Source organism: Equus asinus, chromosome 1, assembly GCF_041296235.1.
Source record: "Equus asinus isolate D_3611 breed Donkey chromosome 1, EquAss-T2T_v2, whole genome shotgun sequence".
Taxonomy (NCBI): Eukaryota; Metazoa; Chordata; class Mammalia; order Perissodactyla; family Equidae; genus Equus; species Equus asinus.
The window spans coordinates 97,587,525-97,603,069 of NC_091790.1; the positions used below are offsets into that span (position 1 = coordinate 97,587,525).

General features: G+C 41.9%; 1 protein-coding gene across 1 annotated transcript in view; it reads right to left on the reverse strand.

The window, feature by feature from the left end:
* The window catches only part of ABCA13 (ATP binding cassette subfamily A member 13), a 416,147-nt gene that overhangs the window by 112,091 nt on the left and 288,511 nt on the right, over positions 1–15,545 (reverse strand). Inside the window, exon 49 of the mRNA XM_014828402.3 lies at positions 334–388. Within this exon, the coding sequence (XP_014683888.3) occupies positions 334–388 (55 nt within the window). The remainder of the gene's footprint in view (positions 1–333; positions 389–15,545) is intronic.

Here is a 15,545-nt window from a genome sequence, read left to right on the forward strand (position 1 = left end):
CGAATGCTATGTTTTAAGATTTTAACCAAAAAAAGTGTCTGGAAGATGTGGGGTCCCCTGAGCTTCACAGAAATATCTCCTGAGAACAATTTCTACTTAGAAATATAGTTGCATGACATGCTTATCTGTTTTAAGCTCAGTCAACGCACTTCCTCTTTCAGTAATCCTTTTCCTCATACTTTGCAAAGAAATGCCCAAGCTTCGTGACACTAATTATACATGCCAATGTCACTCAGGGAAAATGCAGAAGAGGGATCAAAACCACCCCTAAGTAGCACAAAGATTTTGCTCCATAGTTGGCATCACCCTCCCCCCAGCGTTCCTTAAACTCACATCTTGTCCTCATTCAGCAAGGCCCCTCCATACGGATGGCTATAGAGTGTTATTCCTGTGAAAGACAAATTGAAAAGTGAGCCCTCCAATGCATAGTAAGCAGACAGCCCACTGCCAAACCACGCAGACCCTTTGTATCTCCTGCACATAAGGTATCTCCTGTTAGTTTTGTCCAGGCATGGTCCCTTAGCACCTCAGAATGGCAAATCCCATCTGCAATTCAGCCAGTTTGTGCTGGGATTTTTGTAGTTACTGCTGTTGTCAGAAATAACCAGCATGTATTGAACATGTGTTACATGACAGGCACTGTGCTAACGTGTTCCTCTCTTTTATTGTCTAATCATTATAAGCATCCCTGGGGCCTAAGTAACATGTTATCCATATTTTACTGTGGGGAAACAGGCTCAGACAGGCTAAATAACAATACGAAAAGAGGATTATTTTAATGGAAACCAAGTCAATACTCAAAAATTCACCTCCAGATCAAGCCAAATCTAGACAGAAAACTGAACCATTTCATTGGTTCACTTTTGTTTTTGGAGTTTTTTGTTTTTCTTTGTTTGCTTTTTGGGGCTTGCGTATTAGTGTAATACCAGCTGCCAATATGGAGAAATTGCCATCAACTTATCAACTAGAGGGTTTTATCATGCAGGCTGTTCAAGACATCACACAGTGTGCTCTCCCACCCCAGCCAAATCCAGTCAATGTTGTATCAAGAACTCCAAACTTCACGCAAATGGTGTTTCATCTTATTGCCAACTGTGAGACTAACCAATCTCCCCTTTTCTGATTGGTTGTTTCAAACGTCTGGAACTAAGCATGTGGCCTGAAAGTGGAGGCCATCACAACAGGCACAATGTCCTGGCTCCATTTCATGTGTTGCTCCCACATTTTTCTTCTTGTTTTGGCTCACTTAATTTAGCCTATTGTCTGTATCTTGCATTCGCTCATGAGGGCACATTAAGTCTTTACAGAAACACCATGGGGTATAAGTAAACTTAAATAAATTAAAAGGCATGGAGTGTGAAAAGACAGTGCTCCAAAATCCCAACAGTTTTGTCACCAGGCATCTTGACTTCTGTCCATTTGCCACCTGCTCCCCTCTCCAGCTCTGCCAGCCTTTTCTTCTTCGATCATGGGCTCAGCCACACACTGAAGCAAGTCGTTTCATAGCAAAGGAATAGTAGGAGCTATTGGTTCAGCAAATTCCCTGTACAGTTTTCCAGAACAATTTCTTTAACTGTAAGTTAATATTGTCCAGATGTTCTGTACCAGGCTTCCACTGGAACGCCCGTGTTGTAGCTTCCTATATCCTGGGCTTGATTTCCACATTTGTCATGAACTGAATTACATGGTCTTGATCCCTTGCCTGTCTGGACCCATAACATACACCTGTTTTTCCCTTATCTGTATGTCCTTCCCTGAACTTGACTTCTACCCACCTCCTTACAGTATCTGCCAGCTCCCATCAATTCTAGCTAATGTGCTGACTCACAGGTGGCCTTGCATGTGGTGAGCAGCCCAGCATCAGCCAACCTTGTCAGGAGGTTGTCCAGAAGCTAATGGACTTGAAACGGTTCTTGTAAAAGTATGGGATCCTGCCCAAATGCGGCAAGTGTCCCACAGGGTGTTGGAGATGGTGGGAGCAGATTTGCAATGCTACTCCAGGCTGCGCATATGAATGAGAACACCCTAGATGAGAAAGCATCCAGAGAAATGTGGTTAGCTGAGTGAGGGTTTGGATTATTTTTGGATATTATTTTAGGGACACAGGAGAATATTGGACTTGTTTAACCTGAAAATACACAAACATAGCCCTGGGGCAAGAAGCAGCATGAAAACGTCTTCAGAAAGCTAAAGAATTATCATGGAGCACAGGAAATGGACTCGGTCTGTAATGTTTTGGAGGGAGAAGATGGTCCAAGGAGGCAGGTTCAAAAAATATAAAAAAGCACATAATTAGAGGATTGAAATTTGGGCCAGCCTGACCTCTGCAGGGAGAGAGGACTGGAAACTGAGTTCAATCACTCAGCCAGTGATTTCTTCACCACGTTATGTAGAGTAGTGACAAGAGATTTTCACATATTGAGGTATATGGAGTAACTATTCAAGTTCACAACCAATTTGGCTTGAACTAGAAAGCCTGACTTATGGCCTGTCACACATACATTGTACATCTGCTTATCCATTAAAGTCAGGAATCTCTCTTGAGATAAAGAATATATACTTCCCCTCCTACGTCTTATTGGTAACATCACCCACCCTATTGGTAGCGTCCTATTGGTAACGCCTGGATTAGTCCCTTTCCTGGCATCATGATCACATTGACCTGCTAATTTGGACTGAATACCTCTTTGAAAATGTATCCTGGGTGCGTTTAATGTATCTTCTTTGTTCTAAAATGATATAAGACTGTGCTGAAACTCATGCTTCTCTGGCACGCCTTCTAAGGCCCTCCCGGGTTATAATCCTCACTTTGGCTCATAATAAACTCACTCCAATTTAGATTTATAGGTTGGTTATGGATTATTTGTGTCAACAGGAGGAAGACAATTCCTCCAGCCTCTAGGTCTTTCTGGCTGGTCTAAGAATTAAATTGTCATGAGACAGAATAACAGGAGAAAATCAAACAAAGTTTAATAACACACATACTTGGGAGAAACCCAGGAAAGCTGAGTAACTCCCCAAAATGGCTGAGGGTGTCACCTTAAAGACCATCTTCTGCTAAAGACAAAGGAGGACAGTGGGGGTTGGGGAAGTCAGTTATGGGAGATTATCAGAAAAGCACAGTAAACTTGAGTAAGGTTATTATGCAGATTTAACTCCTTGCCTTCCCCACCAATAAGAGTTTCTAGAGATAACGCCATCTCTCTCTTCCTGGTACAGAGAGGGAGACACCTTTAGCTGTAAGGGAAATGGAGATTTCCCTTACAAATGTAAATGTCTCTTACAAAGGGTAACTTCTACTTGGTTTTCAGGGCTTGTCCCATGTCTGTGGTTTTTTAAACATAACCAGCCCAGGGGCCCAGCCCAGTGGTGTAGTAGTTAAGCTTGCCTGCTCTGCTTTGGGGGCCCATGGTCCCTGGGTCTGGCTCCCAGCATGGAGATGCACACCACTCATCAAGCCACGTAGGGGTGGTGTCCCACATATAAAGTAGAGGAAGATTGGCACAGATGTTAGCTCAGAGGCAATCTTCCTCAAGCAAAAAGAGGAGGATTGGCAACAGATGTTAGCTCAGGGCCAATCTTCCTCAACAACAACAAAAAAGAACTAGCCCCAAATAATCCCCATGTCAAAAAGACACATCTTGAGGTGGCAAATTCTGCTCCCCTACACCTATGTAACAAAACCCCAAGGAAAACTCTGGAACCTGAGGCTTTGTGGAGGGTAACATGCTCTATTCCACAAGAAGAGAGTATGGAAGTCTGCATCTCTCCCAGAACTCACCTTGTGCATCCCTTCATTTGGCTGGTCCTCTTAATTTGCATCCTTTATAATAAAGCTGTAATTGTAAGCATAGTGTATTCCGGAGTTCTATAGGCCATTCTAGGGAATTATCAAAACTGACAGGGTCATGGGAACCCTCAAATTTATAGCCAGCTTGTCACAAGTGAGGGTGACCTGGGACCCTGGAAGTATAGCTGGCATCTGAAGTGAACACATTGACTTTTGGGGTCTGCATTTACTCCAGATGGTTAGCGCCACGAATGAACTGCAGTATATCCTGTTGGGGTGAAACAGAATGCCCTTCATAGCTGAATTCTTCTCCTCATCTAGAAGAAATACAGACATGGCCAGGAGTCCCACTCTGGGCTCTCTTCTCCCTGTAGCCTCACATGCTCCTTGCATCTTCTCAAGCCTCCCATGACTGTGATGGATATTTTCTATACATCTGCCCCTACATACCCTGTGGGTGTGTTAAACCCAAAGCAAAACCTATCCTCAGCCTGCCAACATGCTGTTCCCTCAACTTATCCACTACCTTATGGATCTACCATCATCCTCCCAGTCACCAGTCTCAAAAATTACGTCACCCTCATCTCCCCTCTTCTTAACCCCAGATATCCAAGAAGTTGTCAAGTTCTTTCGCTTCCACCTCATCTCCATGTCACGTGGCCAGGCCTCATTCACGACATCACATCCCTTCCTGGACCATCCTGACTATATCTCCACTCAGCTCGCCTCTCCCCAACATCCCTAATCCTCCCTTCAGCAGCCCTAGAGAATGTCCAGAAAGACAAATATAGAGTCTATATTCTTTATCTAGGCCTAGATGCCCTTTACAATAAAGTCCAAAATGCTCATGTTATCCTATTCTCCCAATATTCCCACTTGAAAAGCTTGACTGTAATCACATTTCCATACTCCCTCAACTGCAGTGCATTCCACCTTTCCCTTAGACTTCCTTGTCCAGCCTCTCCCTTCTCACGTCTGTTCAATCATGATGTTAATTTCTGAACAACTTACTGCAGAAAGACCAAGAGATGTAAAGGGAAGGGAGAGGCAGTTTTCAGGTCCTGATCCTTACATACTTGTGAGTAGAGAGAAGGGGCTGGTATCCAAAAGTACATGAAAATTGACCCCAGGTCATGTGTTACGTGTTGTGCAGAACACGAGGCCATTTGCATAAATTCCTATAAAGCAGCTCCATCACATGGTTATTATTATGCCCATTTACAGAAGCAGCTTCTGAAGTGCAGAATTTGAGAAACGTTCCCAGGTCTGGCAGCCGGTGATGTAGCTGGGATTCCAGCCTTGGGCTGCAGATGCCAAAACCCATTTTCCTATGGGCATATCATGCACCTCACTTCAGCACATACTTCTGATTTTTCAAGGAATGTTTTTGTACAGTGGGAAGAAGACGGGCTGGAGGTCAAATGCCCCACTCCGCTCTTTCTGCAGTGAAAAGCTGCAAATACTTTTACGGCGGGTTCAATAATAAAATTTTAAGCCATCATGGTTGGATCTTTCTTTTGATCAGGTTGCCTAAATATCTTTTTTACTTTAAATTGTTAGAGTCATGGCTGAAAGATCAAAAACAATATTTTTGCTATTTGCAAATCTACTATTTGCTTTATGTACAAGCTTTCCTCTGTCGAGAAATTTACTGCCCTTCATTTTGCACCTCTCCTGGATTGGTGTCAACCTTTTAGGGTTTTAATCTAGAAGGTGAGAGTACCTCTGGCTCCCTGGCTCACTGATGAAATGATTGACTGCTCCTGTCGTTAGCAATTCCCCTATGTGCCAGACCCTATTCTGGATATTTTCATAATACATTTTCTCATTCAGGAAACTGATGATGAAATTCTGTGTCAAAGAAACTAGTACAACCAGTGCATGCAATTCTTTGCAAGTCAGCTTGCAGCATCCTACAATTGTAGATTTCTCCAAGGAAAAGAGCCCCATGAAGTGGTCCAGCTTGGACACACTGTTGTTTTCCAGAAGCTGAAACATGAGTAGAGGAATATGGAAAATTTCCTGGAGAGTAACCTGTTCCTGACAAAGGCAGCACCCATGTGTCCAGAGTCCCAAGTCTGTGCCTCTCCTATCAAATCACCTATCGGCACACAGGACACTTAAAAACTTCCCTCTACACTGAGAGACACTGTGGGTGCCATCAACATGCTAACACAAAAATGAAAGCCTCAACTATGGCAGCAGGGGAGAGAAGCGGATGCATTTCATGTAATGGGCCTTAGAGGGAGCCCATCGATGGCACCCATCCTGCCTCCTCTTCCTGTCCTTTTGTTCCTGGAATATAAATCTCTCCAGGTTCTGCCCCACCCTGGCTCTGGGAAATATGAAGCCACTGGTACAAATACCTGAACCCCACAAAGTGCAGCAGCAGCCCCTTCCTCCCTGGGGCCCTCCCCTCATCAATAATTCAGAGGGGCCACAGCTTGTCATTCGGCACTGGCTTTCCAGGTCTATAATTTACATATTTTATACACAGTAAATATTTAAATATAATCTTTGGAAGAGGCACACATGCTCTGTGCTTCCTCTCCCAGGGCCCACAGGGAATCCTAGCGGCCCTGGAACACAGCCCTCCCGCTCAGTGCTCAGTGCAACAGGAAGACTCCCCCGCACTTCTTTCTAAGTCTGCCATTACACTAAATCTCACTTCACGGCCCTTCCACATCAGCTATGAAATTAAGAAATTCTCTTTAAAAAGGAAAATATGGGGAAAGAAAGGGCTTTAGACCACAGTGTTTAAGAAGAAAGACCATCATGTAAGCAGGAAAATCCTCCAACTTGCTTTCAGAGACTAGAGTCCCCCACTGGGTATTTACCGCTAGCTTTTGTAAGACAGCGTGCCACTGTCAGGTCTGAAGTCAAACAACTTCTGATTTTGTTCTGATTTTGGTGGTGGAAATCTGGCCACCAGACATCAATGGAGTTTTACCAAGGGTTAAATAGAAATTTGACACCTCTTCCTTCCGAGGACCAAGAATTCATTCCCTCTATGGCAATGAGGGGCCCACTGTGTAGCAGCATGCTGATGGGTGGGTAATGAGCAGGTCCTCCCTCAGATTTCTCCACACCTGGTGGGATGCAGCCCACAGACAGGACTATACACGAGGCCAAAGGACAAGGACCGCGGTACCAAAGAGGGTTTCAGGATCAGAGTGCGGACGGATGCAGGGAGCTCCCTGGGGAAGGATCCAGTCTGATGACACTCATGGATCTCCAGCACAGTGCTGTTGGGCAGGAGGAAGGCGGATCCAGGGGGTTGCCCACCAACTGCAAGGCAGTGGCCCCCTTTAGGGTGGGGGCGGAAAGCGTGCGCCGGGGAAACGCACGCAGCTTTTTGGTTTACAAAGGGTTGGTGAGCTTTTAATTTTGCTGTTGCAATTTGGCTATCACTACATTAGATGCTTTCAGAATTGTAGTTATTCTGTAGAAGCAACTCTGAAGGATTAGACCTATTTCAAAAACAAGCTAACACTTCTTGACATCGGTGCTGAGATTTTGTTTGTATTTTGCAAAAAGGGGGAGAGCCCTAGAGTCACTTAAATAGGAGACTGTGCCTAGTTTCTCAAAAATGAAAGATAATAAGAGAAAGAACAAAGACGACATAAGCAGAAGCGAGTCCTGTTGTTCCCTGGGCCCCTGAACAAGAGGCAGCAGGGAGGAGCAACGGTGGCGCCCAGGCCCACTCACACACTCTATCCCTCTCTCCACAGCCCTTTGCTCCTTCAGACAGTGGGACTTCAGAAATCAGAGCTCCGGGGGCCGGCTCCGTGGCCGAGTGGTTAAGTTCACGCGCTCCTCTGCGGCGGCCCAGGGTTTGGATCCTGGGCGCGACATGGCACCGCTCGTCAGGCCATGTTGAGGTGGCGTCCCACATCCCACAACTAGAAGGACCTGCAACTAAGATATACAACTATGTTCCGGGAGGGTTTGGGGGAGATAAAGCAGAAAAAAAAAGAAAAAAGATCGGCAACAGTTGTTAGCCCAGGTGCCAATCTTTAAAAAAAAAAAAAAGAAATCACAGCTCCTCCCACAGATCCAAAGAGAGAGAGGACGCCCACACAATCTGTCTCACAGATCAGGAGTCCTGCCAAATGTGACTTTCCTGGGACAGAGCCTAGAACAGAGAAAGCACAGCTGCAGGGCCTGGGGAAGGGATCCTCAGGGAAGGAACCTGAGGCAGAGGAAAGTTCTAGAGGCTTATCTAAGGCCAAATTTCATTGGTAGCATAGTGAGATCTACAAGCCTGATATTCTAGATCCTAATTTCTCCATTTTCTGCACTTAGATTCTTTGATTTCCTCATCGTAAAAACAACATTATTGCAGTGGACAGTCTCTATAATTAGGTTGTTTTCCTATTGCATTGCGTGTGCCAAGAACTGTATTTAGGTAACAACTGTAGCATGACAGAATCTGGGGGCAGACCATGTTAGCAAAAGGTCCAAGGCTCGTCCAAGGACAGGAGCATGGTTTCAGCACCACAAGTGAGTAAAGAAGCTCACTCAGGTCTCTCTAGTGTCACTTCAAAGGTTTTCAGAAATGATGTTTGAAAATGTACATTTTTGAATACATTTGAATGATTTTTGTTTGATTATTCTTATCATTTATATTCTGGCTTTTTTCTAAGAATTGGCCCACAGCAATGTATAACTGTATAGTTTTCTCAATTAGTATTCTCATTATAACTACATCTTCTATGGTTTCCAGACTCTGTATATTTGTCATTTGTAGAAATGCACATCTGTGCTTTTGTCCAGCATCCATTATGATAGCAAGACACTTAACTCGTCTCCAACTCAAGTAGTCACATTAGGGTTCATTCCTCCTATAAAATGTATCTTTGCAAGTATTAATGCCCAGATGTCTGTAAGCATCTATACTGAAAATAAAAAACTCGCCTTGGCATCAATATATATGCGAAAGTTTGTTCTTTTAATTAATTCACTATGAACCATCAGTGAGATATGGAAGAATAAAAATGTTAATTCAATCTGACAGAATATTAAGAGAAATGAATGAACTTTGATGACTAGAAGACACTTTGATGGCATTCTATCTCTCTTCTCTCTCTTAATCTCTCCTGGAAAAAACATTTTTTTTCTCAATATCAAGATTAATTACTACTCTTAGGAGAAAGATTTTAAATAAAGAATCGGATGAAGAACAAAATTGGAATAAATTGTAATTCAATCCAAAACCAGCCAGAGGTAATCAGTGCTCACATTTTGATATTAATTATTGCAAAATTTCCAGGGTTTTCTTTACATACACACATTATTATTATTGAATTATGTTTTACATTATGTATTGTCTATTTCATGCATCATTCATGACCTGCAATTAATTTTTTCACTACATGCATGCAAATATTTGCATAATCTATGTGCTTTGCCAGAACCAATGTTCACCAAGGTCTTTTATTCATTCTGGGGATTCAATATTTTTGTGATCTTACTTTTGATTAATCTCTCAAATCACAGTCTTTTGGCATCCTTTTTTTGCTAGGAATGTGTTAACAATATGTTTTATGAGCCACAATCTACATATACATACCTCTGTGGCCTGTTTACTTTATAAGCAACCTCTTCACTAAATACAGAATTTGGGGTATATATAGAGCTTTTCCTTTCCATAGTCCATAGGCAGTATTCCATAACCTGCTGGGTTTTGAGGTTGTGGTTAAAAAGTCAGAGGCCAAATTCTGGTTCCTCCAAGATGGAGTAACCTCAACACTGCCAGATCCTCTCCCTTATGACCCAAACTCCCAGGACATCACCCAACAACAAGCACAGGAAGATTCGGATGGGGGGAAGAAGGCAGGGGCTGCCAGGGGCCTTTGGACATGAGAAAGGACACTGTGGTGAGTTCTCTAGTTTCCATACTGCCTCCCAGAGATCCCAGACAAGGCACTGTAGAATCCTCCACATGGGAATTGCCAACAGGCGCAGACAAGAAAAGCCAAAGGCCCCAGAAAAGGGTGGCCTAACAAAAGAAAACCTTTTGGCAATACCCACCCCATTCCAGCCAAACGCCAGTGGAAGCACTGCCCTACTCTCTGCAGTTTCAACAGGTTCCAGGGAAAGCTGCTCTTCCACTGCTTCCTGACAGAGACAAGTGTCACTCCGGTTTCCCCACCAGGGCTCCAGAGGTGAGCTGAGCCTCCGCTACCTGGCCGCAATGAGACTTAGTGAGGCGGGACTAGTCACCACTCTGCTTTACTGCAGCCCCTGCCCTATCAAGAGGGACCAACAAGAAGCTGAGCTTCTACATCCACCTAACAGCAGCAAGACTAAACATGGCCTATGGAGCAGGGCTATCAGCACTCTGCTTTCACCTCCCCACCCTGCCCTGTCAGTGGGCCTGGTGGGGAGCTGAGCCTCCATCCTACCTAGCATCAGTGAGACTGAAGGAGGCTGTGCAGTGTACAGCAGTTGGTACTCTACTACCTGTCCGCCAGTGTCAACAGGGCCCAAGGAGGCTGCGCTTATATCCCCTACTTAGGGGCAATGAGATAGTGGGAGTTGGTGCCCTGGTTTGCCATGCACGCGTCAGCATGGCTGAGTGGGAGAGCTGATCCACACCCTCTGCAACAAGGCAGTGTAGGGCAGGGCTCTGCTTTTGCCAGGAGGGCATCAGCAGGGCCAAGAGGAAAGCTAAACATATATATCTGTCTGGTTCTCACACTTTACTGCAGCAAAGGGATTGCTTGCTAAAAAAAAAAAAAAATGGAGCACTAGACAGGATTCAGAGCCTCATAATATGATACCCAAAATGTCTGGTACACGACTGAAAATACCCTTCACACAAGAATCAGGTTAATCACAACTTACAAGAGAAAAGACAATAAACAGACACCAATGATGAAATGAATCAGGAGGTTGGAACTATCTGACAATAGGTATCCAAAGATGTTTCAACAAATAATTGTGAATTCTCTTCAAACATGAAAAAAATTTTAAAATCTCAGCAAAGAAATCGAAGAAGCAAAAAAATAAAAAATAAAAAAAATAGCCAAGTGGAAATTCCAGAACAGAAAAGTAAAATGACAGAAATTAAAAAAACTCACTAAATGTACTCAATAGTTGAGGGGAGATGAAAAAGAAGAGAATCAATGAACTTGAGGATGGAACAACAGAATTTACCCAATTTAAAAAGCAGAGAAAAGAGAGAGAGTAGGATCAAAAAGAGTATTTGAGGTTGGCAAAAAAATGTAAATCTAAAAATTCAAGAACTAAGTGAATCTCAAACAGAATAAACCCAAATAAAGCTATGCCAAAATACAGCATAATTAAACTTCCAAAAACTCAGGACAATGGAAAAATCTTAAAGCAGCTAGAGAGAAAGAGATGGGACTACAAACTCGAATGACAGTAAATTTCTCATTTGGAACTATGGAGTCCAGAAGGAATTGGCACATTTTTCAAGTGCTGAACTTCTCTAACTGGCATCCACGAATTATATATTCAGTGAAACTATCGTTCAGAAAGGAGGGGGAAATAAAATATTCTCAGTTGAAAGAAAACTAAGAAAATTTATCATCAGCAAACCTACCCTTAAAGAATAACAAAAAATCTTCTAAATAAAAAGGAAATCATAACAGAAGAAGGCTTATAACTTCCACAAGGAAAGAACATGAGGATGTGTTAAAAACAGAGGTAAATACAGCAGACCAGTTTTATCTCATGAGTGTAAGTCATACTTAGAGATGTAAGTAAAAGTAGAACACCCTCTGATGTGGAGTTCAATATATAAGGAAATACTTGACAATTATATTTTAAAAGTGGAGAGGGTTAAGGGACTTTAAATTCAAGTAAGATTTCTACACATTATTCAATGTGGTAAATGCCAATACCAGTAGACTGTGGTATGTCACATATGTATATAGTAATGCCTAGAACAACCACCAAGAAAACTAGATGAAGGGATATACTCAAAACACTACCAACAATAAAGATGGAATCCTCAGAAACTATTCAAGTAACTCACAGGAAGGCAAGAAAAGAGAAATAGAGGAAATAAAACAATTAGTAAAGTGTCAAATTTAAGCCCTCTGATATGTAAGCCTGTTTGATGTAAATGGTCTCAATACACCAATTAAAAGGCAGAGATTAATGGGGGAAAAGAAAGAGCAAGAGGAACTCTATTAATAGCAAATAAAGTAGACTTCACAGCAACTAAAATTACCATCAACAATGAAAGACATTACATACTGATAAACAAATCAATCCACCAGGAATATGAAACTACCCCAAATGTGTATGCACGAAGCAAGAAAGCCTCAAAACACATAAAGCAAAAACTGATACAGCTGAAAGGAGAAACAGACAAATCCACAGTTTTATTTGGAGACTTCAATACCACCCTCCCAGCAAATGACAGAACAACTAGACAGAAAGTCAGCAAGAATGTGGACAAACTGAACCACACAACGAACCAATAAAACCTAATTGACATATACAGAACATTCCTACCACCAATAGCAGAATGCACATTCTTCTTAATCTCCCACGGAAACTTCATCAGGATAGACCATAAGCTGGACAATAAAACAAACCTCAGCCAACTTAAAATAATTAAAACATGCAAAGTATGTTCTCTGCCCATAATGAACCAAACTGAAAATCAGTAATTAAAAGACAACAGGAAAATATCAAAAAACTGGAATTTAAACAACACATTTCTAAATCATCCCTGGGTTAAAAAGGAGGTCTCAAAGGAAATTTTTAAAGTCAGAGGCTGCTCTTATTTGTATTCTTTCAAAAGTAACCTGTTTTTGTTATGTATTGCGTAGCTTTGTAAAATAAATTTTTATCCACGAACTTTAGAAATTCACCAGATTTATTTATCAATAATTGCTATTTCTCTTATTCCCAGTTCAGGAATTTTGCCTGAATTATGATAAACTCTTCCATTGGCTCAGAGATGTTTTGTTTCATTTTGACTTGTTTTCTTCTTACATCATTCCTTGTAACTTTCATTACTGTCCATCTGCTTGATTTCTCTACCTGGTGCCAACAGCTCTTCTCCTCTGGCCAGTGTTATCATATCTTCTTTTTCCTCTGTGTTCTTAGAGAATATTATGCATTTGTCCTTTAAATTAGTAATTCTGAGTTGGGGAGGGAGGTTTGCAATCAGGCATGTGATCCTCTGCATCCAGAGAAATTTGGCTATCTGCATCTTAGCCACCCCACCCTGCAACTCAGCCTGGCCTTTCCTTCTTACTTGTTATCTTGTTTCACAGAGTTCACACATTTCCCAGTCTACTTGTGTGGACGTGAACTCACAAGATGTTTCCTGTGACAAGGCCTTTTCAACGTGTGCAATGTTCTCCTCTGAGGTGTGGAACAGTTCCTTGACCCCACACTGCGCTTGATGGCTGGTTCTGTTCTTTTTTTCTGCTCCTTTATATGCGCAAGGGCAAGTCCTGATGCTTCTGCTTCCTTGGAGTCCCCACATCTCGGGGTGTCCTTTCACCTTCGCTTGGGTGCGGCCGGAACCTTTCTCTCAAGTATCTCCAAACCTCTGAGGCATAGACTCAAAGTCACTGAGGACAGCCAGTTCACAATATGCAAAGTTGTTGATTCAGAAGCTCTATTGTACAGATCTGAGATGATCTTCTGTTTTCATGCTCAGGCTTTCTTGTTATAAATTGGGGATCTATGCCTGCAGAGTTTATCTTATTTCATCAAAAGTAATGCAAGGAAAACTATAATTCATTCCTTATACAGGTTTCTTGCTCCCAGGTTCATTTCATCTCTGCCTGAGCTATAGGCACATTATCACCCCCCCATGCAACCTGCACGGACCCACCTCTTTCCTCCCTGGGGCTGATAGCACTCTAGTGAGTTGTAGCCTTCAAGGGGATTCAGAAAGAGAGGTACTCGTGAGGAGGGAAGAGTAGTGGAAAGAAAGAGAAGAGCTCTTTCTGGCTCTAGATGCAGAACCTTCCTCCCCTGCCCAAAGCAGCAGGGTATGCGTCAGGTTCCCGGTAGGGGATGGTCCTAACATTGTTGAATGCATGAGGAAGTGAGTGAAAACTCTTTATGCTGATTCCTACTTACCCTTTGTCTGTCTCCCTGCCTCAAGGAGGAAAATATAATCAGCTGTGAAGTTTCTTCGATTAGCCCAGTTCTCAAACTTGCCTGTAAATTAGAGTCACCTGGGATATTTAAAAACTCCTGAGGCTCAAGACATACCCTAGACCAATTAAATCAAAATCTCTTTGGATTTGCAACAGAAATCCGCATTTTTTTAAAACTCTCAGGTTTTAGATGTACCAATGTAAACTGTCAGGTTTTAACTGTGTGCCAATGTGCACACAGTTTGATGACCATAGATCTGGGCTGCCCAGGACATTGCTAAGGTTCATTCCTCTCACATAGTGGCATTTTATTGTTAGTATTCTCAGATCTGGATAGGATTTGAATGAAGAGTCAGAGAAATTTAACTCCAGCATTTCCAACTGCTGTCACCAGCCCCTCTCCCAATAAAATGAAATGAGGTGACATGAGATGACATAACATGAAATGAAGTTAAATAAAAATGTTTTATCCTCTTTTATTTTTACTCTCTCTTCCTAGAAGAAGATACCTTCTTATCTACTTAAGGACTATTTTGTTTAATCTTCTGTTTTGATTTATTCCTTTTATTCTATTAAAATAAATTTCCTCATGTTCATTTTAAATATTCTTGTTTAATATTTCAGTGCAACAAAATTATGCCAACTTAAAAAAGTCATAATAGTGAAAGCTTTATGTATTTATTTTACCCTGTATTTCTCTTTGTTACAGAACATAATTGTAGTAATGGCATACACTACAGTAACTCCATAATAATGGTGTAAAATCTCCTTTATTTAAGTAACATTGAATACCTCCTTAGAGATAAGGACTTGAGAAAACACCAACATCGATAGCAGAAACATCTTCCATGAAGTGTTTACAATCTTATTACCAAAGAGAGAGCTGTGAACAATGATAACACAAAGCAGTAACTGTTTTAATGACCTAACACAGTATCTGGCAAAATTGTTATAAAATTATAAAAGAATTGTTAAAAATGGGCATTTAGATGAATGTTAGAAGCTAATGTCTTCTTTAGAAGCTAGTTTCTGAGAGAAGAGAGAAGAAGCCACAAATTCACCCTGCAAGGATAGCAGAGGCTCCAGTGTAGGTGGTATCTGAGCTGGGTTTGAAAGTTGAGCACAGTGTCTTACAGGTTCATCCATATTGCCTCAAACGGCAGAATTTCTTTCTTTTTTATGGCTAAATAATATTCCTCTTTATGTATATAGCACATTTTCTGTATTCATCCATCTGTTGATGGACATTTAGGTTGCTTCAATGTCTTGGTTATTGTGAATAATTCCACAGTGAACATGGGAGGGCAGATATTTCTTCAAGATCCTGATTTCAATTCCTTTAAATAGCTACCCAGAATTGGGATTGTCTTATCACATGGTAATTCTATTTTTAATTCTTTGAGGAGCCTCTGTACTGTTTTCCATAACAGCTGCACCAATTTATTTGCATCCCCACCGACAGTGCACAAAGGCTCCCTTTTCTCCACATCCTCACCAACACTTGTTATCTCTTGTCATTTTGATAATAGCCATTCAGGTGTGAGGTGATATCTCATTGTGGTTTTGATTTGCATCTCCCGGATGATTAGGAATACTGAACACCTTTTCATGTACCTGTTGAACATTTGTATGTCTTCTTTAGAGAAGTGTCTATT